The 23,142-nt window shown below is 44.5% G+C and overlaps 1 protein-coding gene and 1 pseudogene across 5 annotated transcripts in view; one reads left to right on the plus strand and one right to left on the minus strand.

Moving 5' to 3' along the window:
- Positions 1-23,142, plus strand: part of EPS8 (EGFR pathway substrate 8, signaling adaptor) — a 176,220-nt gene that overhangs the window by 113,132 nt on the left and 39,946 nt on the right. For all 5 annotated transcript variants that reach the window (XM_066633376.1, XM_066633377.1, XM_066633375.1 and 2 more), the window contains exons 3-9: positions 2,572-2,645; positions 8,372-8,439; positions 12,399-12,560; positions 12,844-12,993; positions 18,699-18,781; positions 20,447-20,583; positions 22,267-22,340. In XM_066633376.1, coding sequence (XP_066489473.1) covers positions 2,572-2,645; positions 8,372-8,439; positions 12,399-12,560; positions 12,844-12,993; positions 18,699-18,781; positions 20,447-20,583; positions 22,267-22,340 — 748 coding nt within the window. The remainder of the gene's footprint in view (positions 1-2,571; positions 2,646-8,371; positions 8,440-12,398; positions 12,561-12,843; positions 12,994-18,698; positions 18,782-20,446; positions 20,584-22,266; positions 22,341-23,142) is intronic.
- LOC136657676 (5S ribosomal RNA) lies at positions 13,136-13,252 on the minus strand (annotated as a pseudogene).

The raw sequence follows: 23,142 nt of genomic DNA on the forward strand, positions 1-23,142 counted from the left end.
TGGGCAGGGGGACATGAGCACTACTTTAATTCCAGAGCCCAGGTCAACCAGGTGGGTTGATCTGGGCTCCTGGTTGAAGTTCACCTCTTCCAGGTGGGTAGACCTGGACTCCTAATCCTGACTGCTCTCTGGAGCCACCTTGTCCAGTTGGGTAGACCTGCGCTCCCATTCTAACTGCCCTCTGGAGCCCTCTTTTAGGCAGGTAGACCTGGGCTTCCATCTAGATTTGGAGCCCAGGTCTACCTACAGGGTAGACCTGGGCTCCCATTCTGACTAGCACCTGATTTTGCTGCCCATCCTGGTAGGCACCCTTACCTGCTGACAATTTAATTTTGTTATATGGGGATGACAAAAATATATGGGCCCTGAGTGTCAAATGACCTAGCTACGCCACTGCATTACATCTCCTTTAGCTGGAGAGGGATGGAAAGTGTGACCTTTCTCAGCTCTTGTGTCTGTCCCCAGTTCAGATAGACCCTGTGTTCAGAAATGCTCTCTTCACCATTCACTCCCATAAGGAGATATTTTCTAACAGTTATCATTTGTTTGACAAATCCTCAGAACAGGCATTATCTTAAGGGAAGCTCATGGTGATGACACAGGCCTACAAAATTGAGGGCCAGAAAAGTTTTTCCCAAATTTTATGGTGGTTTGATATGAATTTGGGGTGCCAATTCAAAAAATGGCATCCGTTTTACCCTATCACATCTAATTTTGGAGATATAGTATAACCTCATTAGTGAATAGTTCAAGTAGCTTCCTCATGAGGAAGCCATGGTATAGGCTTCTTCATGAGGAAGCTGCTTGAACCATTCACTAATGAGGCTATACTATATCTCCAAAACTAGATATGATAGGGTAAAACGGATAGGGCAAAAATCCATCGTGGAGCTTCCTCATGAGGAAGCTGCTTGAACCATTCACTAAAGAGGCTATACTGTGTCTCCAAAACTAGACATGATAGGGCAAAACAAAGGCCGTTTTTGGAATCGGCACCCCAAATATACCCAGGAATTATAATTATAATAATTGGCAACCTTCAGTCTCGAAAGACTATGGTATCGCGCTCTGAAAGGTGGTTCTGGCACAGCGTCTAGTGTGGCTGAAAAGGCCAATCTGGGAGTGACAATCCCTTCCACACCGGGAGCAAGTGCAGTCTGTCCCTGGTCTGTCTCCCTGGCTATGGGCCTTCCTTCTTTGCCTCTTAGCCTCAGACTGTTGGCAAAGTGTCTCTTCAAACTGGGAAAGGCCATGCTGCACAGCCTGCCTCCAAGCGGGCCGCTCAGAGGCCAGGGTTTCCCACTTGTTGAGGTCCATCCCTAAGGCCTTCATATCCCTCTTGCAGATGTCCTTGTATCGCAGCTGTGGTCTACCTGTAGGGCGCTTTCCTTGCACGAATTGGTGTAACATTTAAGGAAGTAAAATGTGTGTTGGCCTGTTATCAGCAACATATAAGAAAAACAATATACAGGATAACCCAAAAGTAGGTGGACAGTAAATGATAACATTTATTCCACCTACTGTCCACCTACTTTTGGGTCACCTTGTACAGGGTGACCCAAAAAAAACAGAACCCATAAAAATTTCATTAAATCCTACAAAGGTCCAGTAAATTTCAAGTAACTTACTGGATTCAAACTTACTGAGTTTGAGGAAGAGTATTGTTCCGATATTTCATGCACAAAGTCAACTTGTAAACCCTGAAAGAAAAAAGAAGAAAAATTAAAATTAACAGTTTTATTCAAAGATTTGTGGGTTCTGTTTATTTTGGGGTCACCCTGTATAATAAATAATTTTGAAAATAAAGAGAATCTTGATTGCTCAGACAAGCTTATCTTAAGACAAGCAAATTTCAAGCTGCTTAATCTCTCTCTCTCTCTCTCTCTCTCTCTCTCTCTCTCTCTCTCTCTCTCTCTCTCTCTCTCTCTCTCTCTCTCTGTGACCTTAGCTTGAATAAGCAACATTGGAACTATTTATAAATGTACTTTGATTACTGCAAACCAAAGGCTTTTCTCTGCTAAATGAACAAAAACAAACCCTATTAATAGCTTTCTTTCCAACTTTGGAAGGTTGCCTCTGGCAATTGATATATGGATGTGAATTGCCTGAGCTCCAGAGAAGCATATAAAACATTATTTTTTTTGTTCATATTATCAGTTTTCCAATTATTATTTCTTACTACTGTTCGTACTTGAGATATACTGTTTATACTTGCATATATGCTTACTTGATTGATATAAAGATAAAGGCAAAATAAAGCAATTGAAATTCTCGTATATTTGCTTGTGCTTATTTTGCGTAATTCTGGGCTAGCTAGTTGGGAGGTAGGAGGTAGTAATGCTGTAGAGGGCTTTAAATTGTCCCTTGGCAACTAGAAACTGCACTTGATCACCTCTCTAAGACTTTGCTAGGCATTCTTGGTCTCGCCTTTCTAATCTCATCTTCATGATGACAAGAAACTTGATTTTAAATGAAAGCTGAAATGTTCAAGATGTTGACTTCTGAGCCCAGCGCTAACAATATGTTGCAATTTTTCAAATAAACAAATCTACAATGTCCTTTGCCTTGCAGTGGGTATGGGTCACCAACATTTTCTCAAGGTGACAGAGAACAGAGTTCGAAGACCAGTGCAAAAGCATTGTACGGTAAGGCTTTCCCACTGATGCCTGATGTGAATAAAGTCTTTATTAAGCTTGACGAAGAGCATTTATAGTCTAAGAGGAGTGGACAACTCCTTTATCCTTGAAACATACGGGTTAGTTTGGATGATGCAGTCTTCCAGCCCCATTCACCATATAATGAGGAATACAAGTGTGCCTGCCCCTCCACCATAAGAACATAAGAACAGCCCCACTGGATCAGGCCATAGGCCCATCTAGTCCAGCTTCCTGTATCTCACAGTGGCCCACCAAATGCCCCAGAGAGCACACAAGACAACAGGAGACCTCATCCTGATGCCCTCCCTTGCATCTGGCATCCTGACATAGCCCACAGCCCACCATGTCATACTATGGGATATAATTGGGGAGGACCGCCTGAACCACCCAACAAACACTGTTTTGTATATGTTGTGAAGTCTGTCCCCCGTGTGTTCATGTGCCAGTGGGATGGTGCATCAGATAGGAAGAGTGTGAACACAGTTTCCTTCCTCTGTGATTTGGGGAGGCTGGTTCGATGCATCATCCAAACCATCTCCAAGAGTTTGAAGGAATTAAGCTTATTAAAAGCCTCAGAATTTTTAATTGTTTTTTTTTTCAATTTTATCTTTAGTCATGACTAGCATTGTATTCTGAATGTGTTCTTAACCAACATATGCTGAACAGCTATTTTACATGTCTTTTATACCTGTCTTTTCAACAAGAACATTTCTCAAGAAACTTTTGGGGATCCACATCCTGGTGTGGAACATTTGAAACCAGCCATTACTTTATACCTGACCTGTGTTGTTCATTCCTGTCCCATGAGTAGACTGTATTGAAGGAAATATTGCAGTAAGGAGGAGGAGGATGGGAAGCCGGAAAGAGTTGGAATTCTAGCCACTCTTTGCTTGAAGATTTAAAATGGAGTCAGGTGATTCCTGGTTTTAGCTGGCTGTAGCATTTTTATTTTTCTCCCTGGTCACTCTCTGGCAAATAATCATGTACAGCCAGATCTTGTGAAAGTTTATGTATGTGATCAAGATCAAAGGGGTTTCCTGTATCAGAATTCTAATAAATAAATAAATAAATAAATAAATAAATAAATTAAATGCAACAGAGTGCTGGCTTGTCTCACGGTATCCCCATTTTGGGGTGAAGCAGAAACTTAGTGCCGCTTATTCAGAGAACTTCACAGAAAGTCTCAGGGTGTTTTGCACAGCGAAAGAAATGTTAATCATTTGAAAGAGAAATAGTGGTATAATTTGCATTGATGCTCTCATCCTCAACATATATTCTCTGAAGTAAGTACTCCACTTTTCTGAGGGAGTGCTTATTCCTCCCTGATGATGCTTCTAGAGGCTGAATTTAGAGGAGTACACCAACCTCTGGATTGGAGGTTCTGGGGCCAGGCATCACTCTTTGAAGTGGTTTGTTTGGCCAGTTGCTGATTCCCCATGTTGGAGGAAATCTTATCTCTCTGAAGCAAGCGCATTTTTCTTGCTAGTTTTAGTAGGTGCAACTAAGGGTGCAATCCAGGAGGCTTGCCCTGCATCCAACACAGGTTCGTTGGCTGTAGCGGCTCAGCCAGAGGCAAGGGGAAGCTCTTCCCCTTACCCCTTGGTAAGGGCTGCACACCCCAATGGATTTCCTCAGACCTGCACCACCTCGGGAGGTGGCGCAAGTCCAAGAAGAGCAGAATGGCTGGAAGCCGCTCCATTCTCTCCGGGGACAGGGGTTGGGATCTGGCATAACCACCGGGTCCCAGCCCCGCCCTGGCTCCCCGCGTGGCTGCCCCCAGGGCCGCCCATCGCCCACCATCCCCCTGCCCAGAAATGCCCCCTCCTGCCCCCCACACCTACCTTTGGTGTTTGTGTGGTCACACAAGTGATGGTGCAGGAGCCGCCACAGAGGCTATTGCCTGCCTCCGCGCCATGGCACATCTGAATGCGTTGACACGGCTCCCGCCCACGGAGGCGCAAACGTGCCTTACGGCATGTTTGCAACACTCCAGGGCCTCCTATGCTGGCATAACTGCTGGTTAGGATTACGCCCTAAGATTGAAAGGAGGCTTTTGGGCAGTTCACCCGCAAGGCATGAAGGCAACAGCTCCCCAGTGGTGTTTGTCTCCCAGCAACTGGTATTCAGTGGTGTGCTGCCTCTGATGTACTGGTGGGTTCTGTGGGTAGGAAAGATCTGTGATAACGGAGAATTTGAAACACAGAGAAAGGGGGATAAATGGGGGCTCAACCAAAAAGAGTAAGCTGAAAGGGCAACTCCCTGTGTTATGTGGCAGATGCAATTGCAGGTACCAATCTTGCACTGATGTTTCCCATATAGAGTGGGCAGCTTATCCAGTATCTCTGAGCATTGATGTAAGAAAGCCCCAGGCCAACCTATATGAATACAAACTCTGACCTTGGCTGTTCTCAATCCTGCAATTTTGCCTCCTGGTTGTATTTTCCGAGTGAAAGTAGAATCTTTGGGCTACTTCACATTGTGGCCCCTGCTTTGAGCAGGGCACTAATTCCAAAGGAGAGGTGACCAAAAGCCTGGGATCCGGCGGTGCAGGGACAGATCCTGACACCAAGTCCTGACACCACCTGGAAAAGGTGACAATGCACCTGACTCAATTTACCTGAGAAGTAATGGACTGCAAGACTCGAAGTAATGGACTGCAAGACTGGAAGTTTTCCACTGATCTGAGAGGGGGCAGAGCCTGCCACCTTCTCTCCTACTGTGTCTAGTCCAAATTGCATTGAAAGCCAGTTAGCATTTTGCTCTGCCACTTTTCAGAATGGGAATAACTGAGTCGTCATAGGGACTAGATTGAACTGGACTTTGCTTTTTTAATTCCCACACTTTGTCAGGAGCAGATGGACTTTATTTCTTCAGATCATCATCCAAGCAAAAAAACAAGAAAGGTAGCCAATGGCAAAACAACTGACTGCTCTGTGCATGTGTGTGTTAAAATAGATGTATGTAAGGAGAATGCTGCAAAAGCAAAAATATTGTCAGCCTTTGAACTGATTAAAGGAGTCTTGCAGTGGGCCTCTGGAATAATGAACTGATTAGCCTTGGAGCAGATGACTAAAAATTTCTCCAAAGCACCCTTGATTCTGTTCAGTGTGTTTACAGCAAGAGCTAGATGCTGCCCTGGAGTTTTGGTGTCTTCGCACACTGATCTCTCACTCATATTACGTTCTATGGTAGTTATTTACATGATTACAGTGTGTTTTCCCTTCCCCAGCTCATAAAAATGTCATCTATCTGGGGGAGAGCCCGTGTATTTATCATATCCAGCAGGACTGCTGAGTTCTGGGGATTATACCAGCTCAGGACAGTGCCAGCCTGTGATGTAATGCTATGGACTGACTTCACTGGAGCAACAGAAACATAAATACGGATGCAGGCAGAGTTTCTTTTTCAGTTTCAGAAAATCAAGACATTACAGTTGCAATTATCATGATAATATTATGGCACACGCTAACATTTAATTTGATTTGACTGTAATCTCTCATTTTGTCATAACCCCCAAAGCAGTTGAAATACAAAAGTCGCAATCAATTCTTAATTCCTAAGGAGTTCCTAAGGTGCTTGTTCAGACTGAAACAAGATGCCACGGCAGACACTGAGCTGCCGTAAAAAGCAGTAACCCTGTTTTGCATTTCTTCACTACCATCAGCGGCACAAAATGTGTGATATGACACAACAGCATTGTGGTTGTTCACACCGTGCCAAGCAGCAGCCAATGAAGTGGAAGAAGAGCTGGGTCTATCATACTGCAGCAATGCCACATGAGCCCTTTGGGGGCAGGGAGCCATTTACAGGTGTGCCCCCATATCTGCAGGGGTTCTGTTCTGGAACACCCCACAGTTAAGTGAAACTGTGGATATGGACGAACACCTTCCCCCACCCTCCGCTGCCAAGGTACTCCCCTCACCTCTGGTCCTCTTAAGCCCAGCAGAGGCTGTGGACGTACGTCGTATGACTGAACTTGAGAGGGTAAAAAACACAACTTTCAGTTTCACAGAAAGACCAAAAGTGATGCTTGCCTTGCAGCAGTGGTACTGAACCTCTCAGGAGTAAAACTCCCGAGATAAGTTTTTGCGGGGGCAGGGAAAATGGCAGCGACACGATCCCTAGGATTGCATTCCTGCAGAGAAGGGGTGGGCTTTTTAAAAACTTGCCTTCCTTGCTGCCAGGGTCTGGGGGGTGCAGGGAGCCACACGGAGCCCTCTGCAAAGCTCCCTGCAGCGTGATCCACTTTGGGTTGCAATTGTGGAACCAGAAGTGAGTCACAATCGCTATTTCCACTTTCTACTAGCTACAGGGAGCCCTGCAGAGAGCCTCACGGGGCTCCCCAGACCCCCGCAGGCAGTAAGGCAAGTTTTTAAAAAGCCCCTCCTTCTCCACAGCAACGCGATCTTGCTTTCCTCCTACCCCTTAAAGGGAAAGGGTCAGTGGTTTTCAGGCTGTGGGTCGCGACCCACCAACTTGAGGACCACTGCCTATAAGGCATTAGGAGACCTGGGGAAATCCTCTGAGGGTGTGCGCAGGGACCCCCGCAGACCTGATCCCAAGATAAGTGACTCTGCAGATACGCGGGCCCCTTGTATTGATTTATTTTGCTATGTAAACTGCTTTGTGAATTACTGTACTTTTTGTTGAAAAGCAGTATGTAAATAGCCTTAGTAATAATGATAACACCCAGATTACCAGAGTCACTCCAGGTTTTTCAAATAGGACCATACCCAGCTCTACATGAAATTAAACCGCAGGCCTTTTGCATTCTGAGAATATGCTATACCGCTGAGCCATGGCCCCTTCTTAATACTCCTGTCATATGGTGACAATATGTGCAATGTATACAGTTTCCTGTCAGTAAGAGACAAAAAGGCTCCAATATGGTGCTTTTGCATTTGCAGCATTAAGTATGCATTTAGTATTCTTGCAGCAGCAAGAACCGCAGAACAACCTCCTGGTATTGTGTGGTGTGACCTCTTTCTGTGCTTCTTAATTCTGGTTTTGCTTCTCAAGTTGTTGGGCTTTTTTTTTTAACCACTCTAATTTATTTGCAGAGCTTATGAAGCAACAGTAGTAAATTAGATTTTTTGTTTCAAGACATGTGGCCTTGGAACACTTCTTAAAAATAGACTTGACTATTTGGGGGACATTAAGGGGGGATCTGTTGTCTTTTGATCAGCAGAGCATTTGAGAACATCAGTTGAATTTGTTCCTTGTTCAAGAAACAGCTTGGGAAAATCTGCACTAAATTGTCCAGAGAATGTTCTAAGAACATGACATAGTTCTGTTGCCAAAGCTAAGCAGGTCTGACTCTTGAAGTTGCCTTGCTGAAAAAGCCCATGTTTTCCTCAGTGTTTCAAATATGTAAGCAAGGAGTCTGAGGTGCTGACCTTTGCTCCTTGGATTCTCATGGGTTGGCATTGAGTGTTGACTTCTACCTTCTCCTTCATTCTGAGGGGAATTAAATTGCTGTTGGGTATCACAATATGGTGAACCGTAGATGTCTCAGAATTCCTCCAAACTTTGCTCTGTACCCCCTTCAGCTTCTAACTCATTGTGTATCAGCAAACAGAACTGAGTGGTAATTTGAAGGACAGTAATCTCAGGATTTTTGAAAATGTATACAGGCCTTGTGCAAACAGTGACTTGTAAGATGGAAAATGATTTGTGTTTTGTTGTTGTTGTTGTTGTTTGTTTTGTGGAATTAGAGCAAAGAAAGAATTATGCACGTGATAGTGTCAACAGCATATCCGAAACATCACAGTACCATGTAGAGGTAAGACATTTTCACCTGGAAAAGAAATTTGTAGTTACTATGCTGTATGAAACTGTATGTTAAACACCAGTTTTACCTATGTGTATGACTTAGTAGACCCAGAGCGGTTTGGCTAAAATACTGGCCTTGGAAGTGGAAAAATCTGGGTTGAATTATCTGCTCTAATAAAGGTTTTCGAAATTGAAAATTATCTGCTCTGATTTTGTTTTAATGGTTTGTAATCTGCCTTGCCTGAGAAAGAAGCCTATAAAAAGCCTTTTTTAAAAATATTAAGAAGAATGAACATTAAGTTGTGTAAAGCTTAACCCCTGCTAATTGGGTAAGAGGCACTTTTTCAAGTGGGTGCTCCTTTTTTTAGCAGGGGAAGAGTAACTGGCCCATCTCACCCCAGTAGTGTCTGTTCTAGTGGCTGTCTGCTGATATTCTTCTGCATCTTTTTAGATTGTGAGCCCTTTTGGGACAGGGAGCCATTTAGTTATTTCATTTTTCTCTGTAAACCACTTTGTGAACTTTTAGTTGAAAAGCGGTATATAAATACTGTTAATAATAATAATAAAGAGCCCTGACTACTATACCTGTGGAACATCAGCCTTGCCTAGAGACGCCTCACCTCTCCAGGAAAACCTTGTTTCCCCAGGAAAGCTTCTGGGGAAACCTTGTTCCAACAGAGGTTAAGGTGATGGTGATGCAGAGCAGGGCTTTCTCCAGTGTGGTGCCATGATTAAGGAATTCATCCCCCACAGTGGCTTTCCAAATCCAGTCTTGGTGACTTACAGGAAAGTGAAAAATGATACCCCTGTTTCACCCGCCTATGGCATAGGTTGAGAGTTGTCTTATGCTGTTGATTTTTTTTAAAAAAGCTGCTTGCTTTGTTTTAGTAATTGTTTTGAAAAGGTGTCAGATTTTATGCCATCCACCATTTTTCTGTTAATCTGTTAATCTGGTATCTGTTAATGTGTTTTAATATGTTTTTATTTGCGGTTAAATTATGTTTTTAATCTGTTTTTAATATGTTGTAAGCCGCCCTGGGTCCCTTCGGGGAGAAGGGCGGGATATAAATAAAGTTTATTATTATTATTATTATTATTATTATTATTATTATTATATTTTTTTTAAGAAAAAAGACAAGATCCTAAAAAATAGTCCCAAATTTTTTTACAACTTTCCTCAGATATTGGGGAAAATATTCCCTGCCTTTACTTACTTACTTACTTACTTACTTACATGCTTTGTTATCTCCCAAGTGGGCATTCAAAAAGCATTCAAAATATATTCTGAATCAGCACTTGGCAGTCAACCTAGTAGGTTTCATTCTGTGTGATATTTTTATCGTTTTGTTCTTTGTTCAGAGCGCGATACCATAGTCTTTCGAGACTGAAGGTTGCCAATGCAATGCAATGCTATATGCAATGCTTTGTTCTTTGTGAAATTAGTATGGAGTAGATTAGGCTGAGGGCCGCTTACAATTTTGTTGAAAAACCTTTCAAAAGTTGGGGAAAAATACATTGCATTTAGCATCCCAACTTTCATCTTCCTTAGTAATGGAGACTCTTTGAGGCAGAGCTGAAGCACATTTGTAGAAAGGTTTTCTCGTACTGTTCTTCACTGATTAGCACTCCATGTGGTCACAGAGCTTGGACTGGCAAAGTGTTTTGAAGAGTACTATCATCCTAATAGAACAGTCTTGGGGCTGGTTTGTGCAGTTGCTGATTCTGAGATAACTTCTTTCCCCGCATAAGCCTCCAATACATTAACCCTAAGTGACTGTGCAAATAATGAAGTTCTTTTGAATTCTACTTTCCACCTTCTTCAAAGTAACATTGACTTTCCAGGCACAATTCAAAGTGCTGACTTTGACCTTTAAAACCATGAATTACCTGCATTCTTGTTATCCGAAAGAACATCTTCGTTCGACACTCAACTAACTGCTTGTGCCTTAGAGGAGGTCTGCAGAGAGTGTCGCTGTTCCTTTGGAAATGGCAGGCAGTGACCAGGTCCAGGGCCTTCTCACTTGTGACCCCCTCTCTATCACTCTCCTAAAAAGTCTCACCCAACACTCCTCAGTTTAAGAACATTAGTTAAGACCACCTTCTTTAGAAGTGTTTCTGTTATTTACTGATGATTCCTTCTGAAGGTACAGATACCTTCTCTGTCAATATGTTCAGTGGCAGCCCACACCTCCTGAATCCCCCACGAAATGCTCCCCTACATGTGACCCCTGCTGTAGATGATAGGAGAGGGAAGGAGGGCTGACTGGCTGATCAATGAGTGGGCAAGGCAACTGAGTCGCCATGCCACCATCCACACTTCCTTTTACTTACCAAGAGCTGGGCTGATTGAACCTTGGCCCAAGAGCCAGATCCGGGGTTCGGTCAAATCCATCCTCGCCGTGAGTGGATATGCTGTTCCGGCATTGTGTGCAGTCACCCTCATTCAGGCGACAAGGATGCGCTGGGCAGTCTTGTCTGTGCGGACAGCCTGTCTTGCAGCCTTTTGGGATGCTGGGCACACAATGTGACTTCCCAGAGTATCCCTGTTCCCCAAATGAGGGGTACTTCTTACAGCAGCAAGTTTGGCCACTGCTGACCAAGAGCAATGCATGTGGCTTTCCTCCTCTGCACTGCTTCTGTTTCCAATGAACAGCAGGCAGAGTAGAGCAGGGAGTACTGTTGGCATCCTTCAGTCTCGGAAGACTATGGTATCGCGCTCTGAATGGTGGTTCTGGAACAGAGTGTCCTCTCCAGTGCGCGAAGCCTGGGTAAAGTAGGCATGGAGGATAGGCTGTTACCCATGCAGCAAATCCTCCCTCTCCACGTCGCTGCAATGGTCCAATGGAAAGGCAGAAGCCAATATGGTTGGTTTTAGCGGCGTTGCAGCAGTTGCCAGAGCATGACTGTGTACAGCCGCAAACTGCCTCAGGGACTCTGGTTCCTGATTTTGCCTCTAGGTTGACTCCTGAAGCCTCTTCCATAACTGGATGTAGCCACAAGGCAGTGGAGGTTTGGGATCAGAGTTTTCCTTCTCTCAGATGAGCTGCCTTCCCAGGCTATCGAGTGCCATCTACCCGGTGGCTGTTTAGTCGCCTCTTACGACAAGTACAGCTAAACTGAGGGCCTATTCTTGTCCCCAGCCCCCAGGGGTAGAGCAGGGAGTGTGCTCCTGGTAAGTAGTTAGGCTCCAGATAATCTCTCCCTGCCTACTTGATGCTCCTTAAGCACTGGGCGGGCGGGGAGAAGTGATTTGGAGAGATAGCAGCTGTTTTTCTTTTTCCCTGTTTCTCTTCTTCAGCAGGTTGGAAGAGCATTCAAGCCCCCAGTGGGGTGACAGGCTGGAGGGGTTGATAGGCAGATGGGCTGGAGGCTCATCCATGTGTCACTCCATGCAACTGTTTCAGATTGCTTCAGGGAAGGACCAGCTCTGCACCTGTTGTGACAAAAACAACAGAGCCTTGCACCACTGTAAAGAATAATAAATTTATTTTAGCAGAAGCTTCTGTTGTCTACAGTCCCCTTCATCTGAAGTGTGAAGTACAATCCTCTTTCAGCAGGTGTAGGAAGGGGACTGTAGTCTCCAAAATGTACGCTGAAATAAATGCTTTGGTGTTTAAGATGCTACAAGACCATTAATTGAAAGTTAGTGGCTATGTTGGCTGATGCTTATTTACAACTGATTTTTGCTGTACCTTCTTCTGTTTTAATGTGTGTTAATTATGTATCTTAGCCAGTTAGGTCCTTCTCTCCAAGACAAAATGCATGGATGCAATAGAAAAAGGAATGATTTTGTGTTTGCAGTTGAACTTTTATTTGAAAAGCATTTGCACACTTTTTCTTTCTTGTTGTGCTGAGTGGAGAGATTTAAAAAAGCACACCTCCTAAATAAAAGTAACAATATTTCTGCTTCTCGTCACCCCTTTAAAATCTGTTTTAAATCTGTTTCCTCTACTGCAAAACCTTTGTCAGCACTTGACCACTTTTGTTTTGGATCGGAAAGAAGCCATGATCACCGTGGATGATGGAATAAGGAAGCTGAAACTGCTGGATGCTAAAGGCAAGGTGTGGACGCAGGATATGATTTTCCAAGTGGATGACAAAGCGGTCAGTCTGGTGGACTTGGAATCAAAGGTAAGATGCCCTTCAGTAATAGATTTTTTAATCGCATCTTTCGTCCATATTGCACATGCCCACCTTAATGTGGTGGTTGCCTTTTCAAAATGCAGGAAGAGAAAAAACATTCTTGGGGAAAAGGTTTGTATCATAAGATCCTTTTTGAAGGTGGCTTTAGAGGTTCTGCTATGTGACCAACAGAGCATCAGTGTGTTGGGACTTTGATTCAGTGGCTGGAGCTGGTAATCAGAGAGGACAGTGAAGTTTCTTTTACCCACTGCCACCCCTCATTTCCCTGCAGAATGAACTGGAGAATTTCCCTCTGAGCACCATTCAGCACTGTCAAGCTGTGATGAACTCGTGCAACTATGACTCCATCCTTGCCTTAGTATGCAAAGAGCCAGCCCAGAGCAAAGCTGATCTTCATCTCTTTCAGTGCGATGAGGTCAAGGTAAGGCAGAAGTCTGGAGACTTTGGCTTCACCTACATACATTTTTTTTGTTTTTCTTGTCTGATTTCCTTTGTGGTCCAGTTTATGCCATTCATACAAAAGAACTGGTTGGCAACCTTCAGTCTCGAAAGACTATGGTATAAGCCTACAGCACCCGGTATTCCTAGGCGGTCTCCCGTCCAAGTACTAACCAGGCCTGACCCTGCTTAGCTTCCGAGATCAGACAAGATCGGGCATGTGCAGGGTAACAGTTGCTGCCATACATACAAAAGAAAGGCCAGCTCAGTCCTAGTTCTATTGAATTTGGCATTCTTTTCTCAACAGCAGCCAGCCAAGTGCCTCAGAACGTGACCCTCGAGGCTGTAGGCCTGTGCAATGCAGACCTGGGAGTAAGCTTTATTGAACATGGGGATTTGCTTCTGATTAAACATGCATGGGATTGCACTGTTAACAGTGGCATTTCTGGGGGTCCCCATGCCCGGGGCAACCCCCAGGATTCCACCCCCACACCCCATTTTGCCCCCCTTCTCCACCCCCCCCGCACACCTGACTCGGAAGTAATTGCAGTGACGTCATCATCACCACAATTTCTTCCACGCAGCCGCCTCCTCCGTTCCCCCTTTGAAAACAAGGGGGAACAGAGGAGGCAGTCCAAGCCCCCATGGAGCCTTCCATGCCGCAGGGGTCTCCATGGCAGTGGTCTGGGGCTACTTCCAGCGGCCCCAAACCGCTGCAGTGGAGACCTCCGTGCAGCTTGTAAGCTGCTCGGAAGGTTCTGTGGGGGCCGGGAGGCGGCACGCATCTCCTCCAAAGTCGGAGGAGGCACTTGCTGATTCCCCTGCGCCTCGGAGGGACGTCCTCCGAGGTGCAGGAGGGGCCACCCGGGCCGGGAAGCTGCATGCATCCCCTCCGACTTCGGAAGGGGTGTGCGTTGCTTCCACTTTGCCTCTGAGGGACACCCTCAGAGGCGGAGCAGGGGTGCCCAGGAGCACTCCTGGGAGGCAGCGTCTCGGCGCTGACTGGGCCGTCTCCCCCTCCCCTTCTTCTTTATAGGAGGAGATGAGATGGGCACCCTAGAGCGTCAGTGCCTCTCTAGGGCGCCTGTCTCCTATCCTCCTATAAAGGAGGAGGAGAGGGGCGGCTCAGTCAGCGCCCAGGCACTGACGGAGAGGCAGCAAGCTGCCTCTCCACAGCACTCCTGGGTGCTCCTGGGGCAGGCGAAGCTCTGAGTCACAACTGGAGGGTTGGCTTGGGGCATTTGCCCCTTCTGCCCCCCCCAGGTACGCCAGTGACTGGTAATACCCCCTTTCTACTGCAGATGTTGGTGTCTTATTGCAACGCAATGTCCATTTCTTTCTTTCTCTGCACCTTGCTGTTCCAAGCAGTGATGGGTGTATACAGGTGAGCATTGCTTGATAATGGGAATGTGTTCTCTTATCCCCATCATTAAATGACACCATCATGAAACAATGTCATCTGTGAAGACTTTGTGGCTGAAGGGAGCTGTGCTTCCCTCATCTCCAGAGGCTTTTCTGAGCCCCGTAGAGGCTGTGTTTGTCTGCCTGCAGCCTCTGCGACATTCGGAATGGTCATTTCAGCCAAAAAAATAAAAAACGCAACTTCCAGTTTCCAGAGGGTTTTTATACCTTATATAGCATTCTGAGGCTATATAAGGAAGCCTTATATAGGCTTCCTATATAAGCCATTGGTGGTCTCCTTGCTCTGGAGGCTTCAAGTTGGGGAAGCTGGGATCTGCAACAGACCATCATATATGCAGTTTGTCGTTGATCGGAAATTTACCTAAGCATTGATCACCTGTAATCCCATTACAGGATGCTGCAGAAGTAGATCATTGCAATAGACACCATAAATGGGTTTATCCAGAGGCCAACTTGCAGAGCAATTTTCAGTTTATTGTTGATGGGGGAAACCATGTTGATTGGGAAATGTGGGGGAATTACTTGACATTCTTGTTGCCTGCAACATCTGGGGCACTATAGGGGGAAAAACACGGCTGCCAAAAGCTGGTTGTTGAGGGGTGCTGGTCTGTGCTGCTGGGGAAAAGGTAGGAAAATCATTCAGCTTCTTGCCTCCTGAGCCCCATAGACTTCAAGAAAAATTTGGTTCCCCCCCCCAACGTGTGTGTGTGTGTGTGTGTGTGTGTGTGTGTGTGGATTTTCCCTTCCTCCATTTCATTCCAGAAGTGCTCACTTTTTACTATTTTATTGTTCATCAGTGTTGGCTCTAAGGTGATGTTCAAATTAAATAGCATGTCCCTGAATGCCAGATGATGATAATCACCAATACACTTCCCTGAAAGATAGCTTTCTTGCAGCTACAATTTTGTCCTGCACTGCAAAACTACAGGAGACTCTTGGCTGGCTTTCAGGAACCCTGTATGGAATGGCCCTTTGAGATTCCCAGATCAGTAGATCACAGGATATCCTAGAGAGGCAGTGATGCAGCCTAATGCCTGCCTATTTCCTTTGTGTGAAGCTGACTGTTTCCCCTGGAATACAAGTACAGGTAGACATCAGGCTTTTTAGTTGAGCCCCTGAAGTTCACCAGCTAGAAGTCATTGCAAAATGGTGCCTTATGGGGAACAGCAAGTACCTGCTGCATCCTATGTGGGATGGATGCTGCATCCTATGTGGGATGGATGCTGCATCCATTCCACGCTAGGCTAGCCTGCAAACACAAGTCAAAATCCCCATCTGAGATGCTGCAGAGCAAGGATTCCATCACAAATGCTAAAACTGGCCTGCAGACTTGCACAATGTCAAAGACACCTGATGCACACTCACATTTTACATGTGCAGAATTCTGAGTGAGGCTAAGAAATTATCACTGTGATTGAAATGTTGTTTCATATTTTAAGCAATTGGGAGCCATAAACTCTTGCCAATCTACTGTAAATTGCTTTCCCTTAACCCTAGAATCCTCTCCAGAATCTTTTGCCTTATAGAGAGATTTCATGGCATAAGAACAGCCCGCTGGATCAGGCCATAGGCCCATCTAGTCCAGCTTCCTGTATCTCACAGTGGCCCACCAAATGCCCCAGGGAGCACACTAGATAACAAGAGACCTGCATCCTGGTTTGTTCCCTTGCATCTGACATAGCCCATTTCTAAAATCAGGAGGTTGCACATACACATCATGTCTTGTAACCTGTAATGGATTTTTCCTCCAGAAATTTGTCCAGTCCCCTTTTAAAGGCATCTAGGCCAGATGCTATCACCACATCCTGTGGCAAGAAGTTCCACAGACCAACCACACGCTGAGTAAACGTCAAAACCACACGCTTTTGTCTGTCCTAACTCTCCCAACACTCAATTTTAGTGGATGTCTCCTGGTTCTGGAGTTATGTGAGAGTGTAAAGAGCATCTCTCTATCCACTTTATCCTTCCCATGCATAATTTTGTATGTCTCAGTCATGTCCCCCCTCAGCTGCCTCTTTTCTAGGCTGAAGAAGCCTAAACGCGTAGCCTTTCCTCATAAGGATGGTGCCCCAGCCCAGTTGCTCCAAGGTTTTGAAGCAGAGGAACTGAAAGTGAAACATTTAGCTAAGTTCTAAACTAGTCTATGAATGAAACCTATAACACACCCGGTTTCCAGAGCCTTATTTCAACATTCTGCTTTTGCTGGACAGTGCAGAAATGATAAGGCCTATGTTCCAGGTGCCCTTTTGGGACGTGACTGTTTTGACTGACTGGTAAAGGCTTGGATGAGAAGGCGAGGATTTTGGCTTCCCAAGAAGTGTGAAAAGCACTAATATTGACAAGTGACTGACTCACCATTTTTTAAAATGCAGCTTTTTCGTATTTATTTGGTGGAAGTGGAACATTTTGCTTTGCCTTTTTGCTGATGTGTCAATAACCCCAAAGAGAATTTGGCTTCCTGCCATCCAGTGCCCATAAATATTATTGACTCTGTGTATGCAGATTATCCTGAGGGTGGTTATCATGGAAGCTGACTTGAAGCTCTGAGTGAATGGCAGATTGTAATGGTGTGCTAGAGCTACATTAGAAGAAATAAAAATTAGATAAGCAGATGTTTGAGAGACAGTTGGCATGTTTGCGAGGCACCTGTGGTAGACAAGTCCTCTTAAAGGTCTAGAGGGGCCACTTCCAGATCTTGAGGCCCTTAGTCATTATAAAAATTAAAAAGAAAGATGACTAATGAAAGCAAAAACCATGCATCAAAAAAGAATTGATATTAATTTGAGGTCCCCTTTGAACTTGAGGCTCAGGCCAATGGCTCTCCTGGCCCACCCTTATGATTTTGCCTGGTGATAGATGCACCTGTTTAAGATGCAGTTTTAAGTAGCTCCTTAAAACCCCAGTCAATAGAGGGTCATCTTGAGGTGGGCCAAGGCACCAGGCCCCATTTTCCCAAATGCCCTCTTGTTGAGTCCTGTTGCAGCAGATTCAGGCTTTCTGCAGCCCTTTTATGTCTCTGGAATGGGGACAGGTGGTATTTTGAAAAAAGATATGGTTAAGGAGGGACATAAAAAAGATTTATAAAATTATATCTAGTGTGGAGAAGGTAGAGATTTTTTTTCTTCCTCTCATTAATATTGCAACTTTAATGGAAACAGTTGCATATTCTTCCTGTATTTAGCCCTGCCTCTATTTCCTTCCCTTACTCTGTTTCCTTTTTTGTCGGTCAGTAGACTGTAAGCCCTTCCAGGCTAGCACCTGTCCTTTTATTTCATTAAGGCATCATGTATATGAACGGTGCTACCATATATATACTATAATAACTTGGGTCACCCAATAGAATTGATTGGCAATCAATTCAGAACAGATAAAGGAGAATACTTTTTCACCCCATTCATTTATGGAACTGACTTGTCCACATCTTGCTGTCCACAAGATATGGTGATGACTCTTCAAGGGCATGAGGCAAATGGATGCAGGAGATGTTTTTTTTCACCAAATTTTAGCCATGGTAGCAAAATAGAATCTACAGGTTCAGGGGCAGTATAGCTCTGAACTCAATAACATTATGAAGAAGAATAGTGGTGGCAATTATCTTTTGTTTGTGGTGTTACCAGTAGCATTTTGCTGGCTAATATGGGAAGCAGAATGTTGGTCTAGATAAAATTTTGTTCTGGTCCAGCAAGACTCTGGAAGCAGATATGCCCAGGAGAATCCACTTATGGGTCCTCCACTTAGAGCCAATTCTTTGTGTGGGGGAGCACATGGCCCAGTGAACTTCCTGATACCAAAGTGATGGCTAAGTAAAACTTTACAGCGATCTAAGGGTAAAAAATATAAAAGAAACTACAGTCTCTTCCATTGCTTTGTGCTGTCCAGTGACCAGCAGGGGCAGAAAACGTTACCAGGAATTTCAAGAGAGCAATGGAGGGGCTGCTTCCTTAACATTCACTAGCCCCTGAGTCAATCTGCAGCTCCTACTTTCCCCTCTCTAGATTCTTATAAACACCCCTATCAAGATTATTGTACCCAGTTGTCATTACTTAATTGAAAGCTGCTTTGGAAGCCTCTCCCAGCTGAAAACTAGCTAGGAGTTCATACATAAATGAAATGAGCATAATTTATACTGGTGGCAGGATTCAGCTTTTTGGGCTGCAAAATGTTGAGCACCTCATGCAGAGTTCAGGAGCTCTTCTTTTAAGGTCTTCCAACATCCCGCACTCCAGTGTTCCGTTTTGTGCCTGTTTTATTTTTGTTTCTTCCCAGGCGAACTTTATCCATGAAGATATTGAAAGTGCAATCAGCGACAGCAAAGGTGGGAAGCCAAAAAGAAGACTTGAGACTCTCAGGTAAAGCCTCATCTCAATCTACCAGTGAGATGTGGAAGTGTTTGGAACCCATTGACACGTTCCCCGAGAGCCAAACTAAATGACTTCCATCATAGCATGTCTTTAGCATCTGTGAGGAGGTTGAATTTCATCAGGACCACAGCACTGAGGGAGGGGAGGTTTAGCTTTTTTCTCTATACCATTTTTCACATCAGTATCCTGTCCCTGCTGCAGCTATTTTCTCTGTTATGGTAAAACTGTTGTTGTGCCATCTTCATACATGGTGTTTTACATGGCGAGAAAAGATGGGTTCTGCCTCAAATGAATTACAGTGTAGATATTGACAAATAGGAGACAACAGAGAAAGGGGTGCAGAATGAAGGAAGAGGTAAATGGCGAAAGCATATGCTGTTGATTCAATTTCATACTAAAACTTAGCATACAGAAGAGTACATGTATGTTTTCTGTAATGGGGCTAAAAAGAGCAGTTTGTATGGTTTGTATCAGGAATAGGTACAGTGGTGGCTTATTTCTCTTCCCCCCCACACCTGCCATAATTTTTGTGCAATTTCACCATCCCCCCCTACATTAAATGCAAAGAGGCAGGAAAGTCATTGGATCTCATCTAGATTTTTTTAGATTGTGAGCCCTTTTGGGACAGGGAGCCATTTAGTTATTTGATTTTTCTCTGCAAACCGCTTTGTGAACTTTTAGTTGAAAAGCGGTATATAAATACTGTTAATAATAATAATAATAATAATAATAATAATAATTGGGCCACTGTGACACAGCGTGTTTTCTGTTGACACCGTTCAATCTCTGTGTTGGCGGCACTCTTTCTTTCCATGTTGGTTTTCAAGCTCTTGAAAGAATCAAAACCCTTGTCTGTGAAGTTTTTGTGGACTTCCCCATTTTCCACATGTCAGTGAAATCCAATTCAATTGATTTCTACGCTGGCTTCATTTTCTGGTGAAAAAATATTCTTATGGTGAAAACGTTAGATGAAAATTATATACAGGTGCAGCCTATTTATCCACAGATTTTTTATCTGCGGATTTATCTCAATGCAAATGGGATGGGGAAACCGAAAGTCACACACACCTTTGCCTCCTTTGCCCTGCACTGGTGTCTCGCTCCATTTCCAGGCAGCCCAAAACACTGCAAAAAGGCTCTGCCTTGCCCAGGCAGGGAAATAGCCCTGGAGCCCTGGAAGAGGTTCCCCTTGCAAAGGAACAGCAACACTCCTGGAGCCCCTGAGCCAGTAAAGACACTGAACAGGGGAAGGGGGGGACAAAAACACGTTTTTTGTTAATCGCGCCGAGTCACGGAACAGAACTAATGCGGATAAAAAGGCTCCACCTGTACATGTATTCTTTTTTTAATGCTAATTGTATAATTTTATGTTTTATACGTACATTGGTTTTATAAAGATTTTAAGGCTACTTTCACTTTGGAAGGGTACAATATTCAGTATATTTGCAAGGCTGCTCTCTGATTCCAATTTAGAATGTATTGGAAGGCACATTGCCTTGTATGGCTTATGTGTGCTTCCCACAGAGAGCGTGCATGCACGGATGCACTGACGTGCACCTCAGATTTCAATGTACAGAGTCTTTTTTTCTGACCCAGAAAGAAAGATTTAATGTTCCTGATGTTTCAGTTTTGGTTTGTTATGTCTGCTCCTAGGATGATCTCCAAAGCTGATAGTGCTATTCCTCCTCCTCCCAAAGCACCAGCTCCTGTTCCCCCAGGTACTGTGACGCAGGTGGACGTCCGGAGCCGGGTTGCAGCCTGGTCGGCTTGGGCTGCTGAACAAGGAGATTGTGAGTGTTGCCGAAATGCTGAGAGCACCTTGCAGATTGCAAACTGGCAATGCAATGGCCTTGTCTGTGATAAACCTCTTGGTAGGATATGAACAGGACTCTGTGTACTCCATACTAAAAAAACAGCAGCATGCCCTTAAAATTGTTCACCAGGAACAGTGACTTCTGCTTCCTGGGTCAATTATGCACGTGGAACAAAAGTTTTACTAGTTGTGGGAAAAATGCAAGGATCTCTACTGAACACACAGAGGCGCATGGAAAATCTGACTCCGGCACTTCTGTATTTCTGACATTTTTGGCAAGCATTTCCCCCAAAGCCTTCAGGCATATTCTTGCAGATCTGAAGGCTTGGAACTTGCAGTTTGGTGAAAGAAAAGAAACATGAGGTTTTTGGGAAATGGAATTCTAGGCCATCTTTTGTACCACCTGACAAATCACTCTCACATACACATGCACAGACTACAAAAAAGAGATGAATGTGAATTTTGCCAAATGAAACCAGCTTTACCAACCTAGTGGTGGCTCACATATTTTGTATGTAGAAGGGTTGTGGTTCATTATTCATTTAAAAGATCCTCCATCTGATACCCTAGAGCAGGGGTGCCCAAACCCCGGCCCTGGGCCACTTGCGGCCCTTGAGGACTCCCAATGCAGCCCTCAGAGAGCCCCCAGTCTCCAATTAGCCTCTGGCCCTCCAGAGATTTGTTGGAGCCCGCACTGGCCCAATGCAACTGCTTTCAGCGTGAGGGCGACTATTTGACCTCTCGCGTGAGCTGTGGGATGAGGGCTCCCTCCACTGCTTGCTGTTTCACGTCTGTGACGCAGCAGTGGCAATGAAGGAAAGGCTGGCCTTGCTTTGTGCCAGGCCTTTTATAGGCCTTGAGCTATTGCAAGACCGTCATTCATTCATATAAGTTCATCTTTAATATATTCATTTATGTAAACATATGTAAATTTATTCAAATTTTAAATGTAAATTAATTTTTTTTTTCCCAGCCCCTGACACAGTGTCAGAGAGATGATATGGCTCTCCTGCCAAAAACTTTGGACACCCCAGCCCTAGAGATCCACTGTGAATCAGAGCAGATATTGCTAGGCTAGATATGCCAGTGTTCTATGTCTGTGCAAGGCAGCTCTGTGAAACTAGGTTGTTGATAAAACTACTGGAGCATTATTTCAATGAGCTTTGATTAATTTATTTTGTAATCTTTATTGTCCAGTTCTCTTGACAAAAAATTCAAAGTCTTACAATAAACTCAGAAAGCAGGGGAAAATGCAACACCCCGCTCCCTGGTGACTTCAGATGTTGACCTGGGTGTGCAATATCAAGTCAAAATGGTTTGTGAGTTTGGTAGGTCAAATGGATACTCTGAATCAAAGGTGGCTATTATACAGTCAAAATGGTTTCAAGATTACTGTACAGACCAAGAGTGCTTCTATATCTCTAGCAATTTTGAATTTTCTTTGGAAAAGGCATGGGGTTCAGACTTGGTTTATCATCTTGATCAGGTTGATAGACTGTGTTGCACACATGACCGTCAACAGATTAAGAGAGTTCTCTTCTAGTACTGTGTTCCAACTATGTCTAGTACTGTAGTTCCAACTATGTGGCTAGTCAGTGAGTATTACCAAGTCTCAGTGTCTTGTCTGTTGTGGGTTCACCTTGCACGTTTCTTTTCTTAGTTGAGAAACCACGACAATTCCATGAGCACGAAGAAACATCTGAAATGCTGGCAGCCAAGATCGACAGAGATGTTGTGAGTAGAGGACACTCTGTGTGTGTGTGTGTGTGTGTGTGTGTGTGTGTGTGTGTGTGTGTGTGTGTGTGTGTGTTCGTTCCCTGCTGTGTTCGGTACTTGTGGGGCATTGGATGTTAGTTGTTGTGATCAGGAAATGGGACTGCTTGCTTAATACTAAGCAACAGTCTTTAAGATGGAAAGGTTATTAACAAGCCCAAAGTTCCCTTGCTCTTGAATTTCCTAAGAAACATTTCACACTTGCACTGCAGCTGTGTTTTGCTTCAGCCAATACTGGTGTTCCCATGCAAGATCTTAAAGGGTAAGCTGATGTTCTTAAACCTGCCATGGATACGTGCGGAGTCCTGATTGACTAAGTCACACTGGCATGTGCCCACTGCATGTTTAAGAATGCACAATTGCCTTTCATATTTTACATGTTTACTAGTGTATGTGCAAATGACACAATTGCTACTTAAAGTGTGAAGCAGCCCTCAGCTGATGCTGGTTTAGAAATGCATCACATGGTTGCTTGGCAACCACAAGGCATGTGTCTTCCTGTCTCAGCTCTAGAAAGTGACTGAATTGGGGGCTTGAACAGAGATGGGGAAAAGTTGAGTGAAGGGACCATAGAGGGTGGTGTGGTATCATAGAGTAGAGGAGCCAGAAGGGATGAAACTGCGCTAACTCTGCAGACTTCTGAATTCAAGGAATGTGCTCCATGTCAGCTTGACCCAAAGACCTTAGGAGTGCCTGCCATGGATTCCTGCATGTTGCCAAGGATTCTGGGACAGGACCTGCATTGCTTGCACAGCACACTGGC

This window comes from Tiliqua scincoides, chromosome 7, assembly GCF_035046505.1.
Source record: "Tiliqua scincoides isolate rTilSci1 chromosome 7, rTilSci1.hap2, whole genome shotgun sequence".
Classification (NCBI taxonomy): Eukaryota; Metazoa; Chordata; class Lepidosauria; order Squamata; family Scincidae; genus Tiliqua; species Tiliqua scincoides.